The sequence below is a fragment of the Mus musculus genome, chromosome 15, assembly GCF_000001635.26.
Source record: "Mus musculus strain C57BL/6J chromosome 15, GRCm38.p6 C57BL/6J".
NCBI classification, from domain to species: Eukaryota; Metazoa; Chordata; class Mammalia; order Rodentia; family Muridae; genus Mus; species Mus musculus.
Window position 1 is genome coordinate 101,845,208 of NC_000081.6, and position 5,579 is coordinate 101,850,786.

A 5,579-nucleotide genomic window follows, 5' to 3' on the forward strand; every position below is an offset into this window, starting at 1 on the left:
TCCCTCCAGTAGGACCACTTGTGAGAGAGCTTGTGCTCTGGGGTTCCACCCTTGTTAAAGTGGCCTGATCTGTCCCCCTTCACACTCAAGTTCCTGGATCCTGACCACCACCACCACCACACACACACACACACAAGCCATTTGTTTGTGTAGCCTGTCAGTCACACAAGCCGCCCACTCACCCTCCATGCCATCGTACACAAACGGGCAGAAACGGATTGAGAGTTTCTAATGCAGTTTATTGCAGCAAAACAAAGAAACGGGGTTTGGGGGTGGGGTGGGGTCGTTCAGAGCGCTCCATAAAAGACAAACTCGCAAACACCTTATGTACAAAACCAAAGCAGCTCAGCGTGCTGCAGGATATGGGATGCTAAGGGGCAACCCAGTGCTCTGGGCATGCCAGGCAAGGAAGCCCTAGATCTGAAGTCCTCTTTGAAATGTCATGTTGGTGATGAACTGATGGCAGTTCAGCAGAACATAAAGTGGGATTGTTACCATGGGACTCAGACTGCTACTAATATGAAAACTTCTTTGCAAGAGGAGCAGAAAAGAAAGCGCAGAGAAAATAAGCCTAATCTGTGCAATTAACCATAGCTCTTTTCTCTAATAAGGCTGGTGGGATTGATCTTGGTCTTGCCAGCCATGTTTGGCCTTGATGGAAAGGCAGAGCTAATGGGGCGGTGGTCACCTCTTTATTTGGTCCCTCGGGAGTAACTGGTGGAAACAAACTTCACGGTAGAACTGCCAGAGGACTTAACGCCACCGCCACCTGAGCTGGATCCTCCCCGGCCTCCGCCAGAGGAGCCACCGTAGCTGCCTCCGGAGCTGCCACCGCCCCCTCCAGAGCCACCTCTGTGGCTTCCACTGCTGCCGCCTCCGGAGCCGCCGCCGTAGCTGCCGCCTCCGGAGCCGCCGCCGTAGCTGCCACCACTGCCTCCGCCTCCAGAACTGCCGCCGTAGCTGCCGCCTCCAGAGCCGCCGCCATAACTGCCACCGCCTCCGTATCTGCCGCCGCCGCTGCCGCCGCCTCGGCTACTGCTTCCGCTCATGCTGGTGTGGCTGGTGCTCACCGCTGAAGAGAGCCTCCATTACACCCCATCCCACTGCGCTCGCTCGTCCCCCACCCAGCCAAGCACCCTGAGAAATCCTCATATACTTACACACGCTCACGTTGGGAGTGCACTCTCCAGACATCCTGGGGGGGGGGAACAAACCCTCAGTGCCTGCACCCTCGCAGACCCCCCCCCATTCTTAAGGGGTATAACCCAGACTTCTCCCCAGCCCACCCAACTTGGTTTTCTCCAGCCTGAGTCTAAGCAGGGAGAGATCTCCCTAAATTAGACAAGGCTCTTAGAGCTATGTGGCTCAGCTATTAGGTTCTGTCAAGAGATCCAGGCCAGCCTCAATAAATTGCTCCGTTTCACATGAAGAGCAATGGGGAGGCAGACAGAGGACAGAACAGAAAAATAACAGGAGAAGATGAAAGAAAAGGAAAGAAATTAGGACTTGAGGCCTCGCTTCCACCCCATGTTGTAGTGATCTTCCCAAAGCAAAAAAAATGACAGTCAGCAAGGAATCCCTAAGAAGTGACCAGGCTGCCAGGGGACCTTCCTCACCTGATCTCCTCTCCTTCCAGAAGTTTCTTGTATGTGGCAATCTCCATGTCCAGGGCCAGCTTAGTGTTCATCAGCTCCTGGAAGTCACGCAGCAATCTGGCAAGATCCTCCTTGCATTGCGACAATGCATCCTCTATCTCATTCAGCTTGTTCTGGGCATCTTTGAGTGCTTTCTCACCACGCTGCTCAGCATCATTGATGTTCTGCTGTATTTGGGAGATCTGAGAGACAAAGAATACAGCGCATTACAAGGGCACACAGACCCTCAAGCCACCCGATCTTTCCATTCTGTTAGCCTCACTACCTCAGTGGACCAGTACACTAAAGCACAGAATCCCTGGGCCTCCGGTCACCTTAGCTACCATCATGACTTCCTTAAAGGACTTGAAAGGTTTTAGTTGCTTCTCCTGGGCCTGACCTGAGGCTTTGAAGTTCAACTTCAAAATTTCTGACTACTTCTCCTCATCCCTCAGCTCCTAAGGTAATGGGCTAGGAGTTCACTATGACCTCCATCTTCACTATGTCATCTTCTCAAATTTCCCTTACAAGTATCTCTCATGAGAGCTGAATTCTGGAAGCTGACATAGTCCCCAAAGGGAATGGAGAAGGTAGTTCAGCCTTGGTAAGGATTACGTCCCCTCTAAGGCCCCAGGGTCACCCCATACTGTGTATCTGAGGGTACCTGCTTCTTGCAACCATCAATTTCAGATCGAAGTCTCTGGATCATTCGATTCAGCTCAGAAATCTCCATCTTGGTATTTCTCACACTGTCTCCATGTTTGCCAGCAGTGATCTGCAGCTCTTCGTACTAAAGGTGACATGTTGTTTCGGTTAGACGTGGATAGAAACCAGGGTGCTCTGGCACACAAACACACCAGCAAGCACAGGAAACAGAGTCAGATATCCCAGAGAACCAGCGAAGTGTGCAGGTACCTTGCTCTGGTAAAAGGTCTCAGCTTCAGCCTTGCTCCTCTGGCAAATGCTATCATACTGGGCCTTGACTTCCGAGATGATGCCATCCAGATCCAAACTGCGGTTGTTGTCCATGGACAGGACAACATTGGTTTCGCTGATTTGAGTTTGCATCTGAGACATTTCCTGCAGGATGCGAGATAGTTCAGTAACTCTTACAGAGTTAAAACAACAACAACAACAACCTTGGGTGCTTGGGGGAATGGGGGACTGGGTGGGGGCTGGAGGTTGGAAGGAAGGTTTCCACTCTGCAAAGCAGTGGGGTCAGGACTCAAGGTAGGTAGCTTGAAATTCAAGAGTTTACCATTTGGTAGAGTGCAGAGAAGAAGTCAATGTCTTGCTGGAGGGCATCTGCCTTGGCCTGAAGCTCAACTTTGGTCATGTAAGCTGAATCCACATCCTTGAGGAACAAAGGCATCATAAAGACATGTTTTTTTTGAGGATGGGCCTCCTCTCTCTAGCTATGAAGGGTTTTTCCAAGTAGAAATGGAGTTGGGGACCTACTCCTCTTCTGCCCAGTTACACCACAGTTCTTGTTCTCTCTTCATATACCCCGAAGAGCTAGCCTGACTTGCTGAGAACTTGCCTCCCTTCTTGCTTTAGGATGCGTGGAGCAGCCGAGTACTGGGACAAGCATAGGTCCACGGAAAAAAAAAAAACCTACCCCAGATGCCCAGCAGGCTTGCTACCTGGTTCTCCACAACATGGCTTCCTTCTGCCATGACCTTTATTTATTATTTCATAAATGAACTCCACCCCACAGGGCTTGCTCACCTTCTTGATGGTCACGAACTCATTCTCTGCGTTGGTCCTCTTGTTGATTTCATCCTCGTACCTGCAGGGAAGTGAAGTGATTGGGTGATTAAAGCAGACTGAGGCCCAAAACTCAGCATTCTGGAGTAAAGGACCCCCTGCCTCCCTCTACAAGCAGGATCATCTTGAACACCCCTTACTTCTGCGCACTAAAACCATTCAACTATAGCTATGTTCTGAGAAGATGAAGAAGGTTTGTTTGGTTATTTTTTAATGCCCAATTGATTTGCCCCTAACTGAGGGAAAGCCATTGCTACATGATAAGTCATATCCTTAGCATATTAGTTTCCGGAAACCGTTTAGTTCAATAAACATGCTGGACTAGGCTTTCTTACTTGGTCCTGTACTCTTCCACCAGGTCTTGCATGTTCTTCAGCTCAGAATCCATCCGTGACTGGTCACTCTTCAGCGAGTCCACCTTCCTTCTGAGGATGCTGATATAGTTCTCAAAAAAAGGGTCTAAGTTTTGGGTCCGGGTTGTGGTGTCTACCTGCTGCAGCAGCTCCCATTTGGTTTGTAGCACCTGGTTTTGTTGCTCTAGGAAGCGCACCTAGGGACAGAAGACCTGTTACCTCAAGTGCAGGAAAGGGGTCTAAAGGCCACTGAGCAAGGCTAGTACAGTACTTAAAAATAAAAAGAACTTCAATTCCCATTTGACAGCAAGAGATGTAGGGAGAAGCTGATCAAGGTGGAATCCATCTCAGAGGAAAACCCAACATGCTTAATTTAAAAAAAAACCCTGGAACAAAGTAACTCTATATTACCAATAGCACCAGACACGTAAAAGTATTGACATGATGCTTTGAAGTAGATATGCGATGCTTCAGAAGTTTGCCTTCCGATTGTTTTTAGGTAGATAGGCATTTACATCACAGGGATATATATGCAGTTCATTGTCGGGAAAATACCAAATTGGCTTTGGAATTTAATGTGGCTAATTTTATATTGACATTATTTTTAAATTAACAGAAAAGCCAAAAAGTTGCTTGTGGTTTTCTGGAACTGAACCATGGAATGTGCGTATTTTTAAAAATCTCCTTCTGATCCAATACTTGTGGGAAATTGCCAGAGGACAGCCATCTCTCTGAGAGCACAGGATGCTTGGTGCTGACCTACTCCCCCGCTTCCTGCTCCCTCACAGGGCATCCTGAGTTACACCTCTTTGTGACCATTGAAACCCTTGTGAGTTTCTTATTTTGCACCCTAGAAAATTCCAGTAACCCCATTTCTATAATCTTCATTCAACAGATGTGAGCCCGATTCAGTTCAAGAGCTCAGTGATAATGCAGTGGGATGTCAGCCACACTCATCGTCAGGCTCCCTTTGTCCAGAAAAGAACATACTCATCAGCATCACTCCTGAGAAGACTTTTAGCATATGTCCCATTCCACAACATGTCCTTTAGTCATCAAATGCAGACACATAAGGCTAAGCCCGCCCCTTCCTCTGCTCATTCTCACAGCCTAGGAGCAGATAACTCTGCACTCTGAGCAGGTGAACTCACCTTGTCGATGAAGGAGGCAAACTTGTCATTGAGTGACTTGATCTGCTCTCTCTCCTGAGACTTCACTTTTTGAATCTGAGGGTCAACCTCAACGTTGAGGGGTTGCAGAAGGCTTTGGTTGATGGTCACTTCCTGGATGCCACCAGGGGGACAGACAGGCCCCATACTACCAAATCTACCACCACCAAAACCACCTCCACTACCAAAACCACCACCACCACCAAGACCTCCGCCAAAACCACTCCCTCCAAAGCCACCACCGCCGAAGCTGCCACCCCCAAAGCCACCACCGCCGTAGCTGCCACCCCCAAAGCCACCACCGCCGTAGCTGCCACCCCCAAAGCCACCACAGAAGCTGCCACCACCTCCAGCCACACTCTTGGAGATGCTCCTACCGCCTCCAAGGTTCATAAGACTCTTACTTCCAAAGCCACTACCAGAACTCCCACAGAAGCCTCCTCCTGAAAATCTCCCACCACCACCTCCACCGCTGCGGCGCATAGAGCTGCTGGTGGATCTGCGCTGGAAGCTGACTAGGCCAGCAGAGCCTGAGCTGAAGTTCCTGCTGCCACCGCCACCGCGGCACAGGGACCTGGAGCTACACTGTAGACTCATGATGCCTTAGAGAGAGGTGAGAGCAAAGACAAGAGATGGAAGGAGCTGAGAACTCCTCT

The 5,579-nt window shown here is 49.6% G+C and overlaps 1 protein-coding gene across 1 annotated transcript; it reads right to left on the reverse strand.

Annotated features, from left to right (window-relative positions):
• Positions 1 to 218: 218 nt before the first annotated feature.
• Positions 219 to 5,579, reverse strand: Krt1 (keratin 1). The gene is made up of 9 exons (NM_008473.2): positions 4,906 to 5,579; positions 3,737 to 3,951; positions 3,363 to 3,423; positions 2,893 to 2,988; positions 2,550 to 2,714; positions 2,299 to 2,424; positions 1,617 to 1,837; positions 1,161 to 1,195; positions 219 to 1,072 (listed from the first exon to the last, which is right to left on the reverse strand). Exons 1-9 carry the CDS (start codon positions 5,518 to 5,520, stop codon positions 693 to 695), a joined length of 1,914 nt encoding a protein of 637 aa, NP_032499.2. The 5' UTR covers positions 5,521 to 5,579; the 3' UTR covers positions 219 to 692.

What these genes read in the sequence shown, in the direction of transcription:
- Krt1 (NM_008473.2), bottom strand. Translation starts at nt 5,520, where the DNA reads ATGAGTCTACAGTGTAGCTCCAGGTCCCTGTGCCGCGGTGGCGGTGGC. An exon ending in TCTCTGCACTCTACCAAATG is followed by an intron (nt 2,715 to 2,892) that starts GTAAACTCTTGA and finishes CGCATCCTGCAG; the next exon opens with GAAATGTCTCAGATGCAAAC. An exon ending in AGACCTTTTACCAGAGCAAG is followed by an intron (nt 2,425 to 2,549) that starts GTACCTGCACAC and finishes TGTCACCTTTAG; the next exon opens with TACGAAGAGCTGCAGATCAC.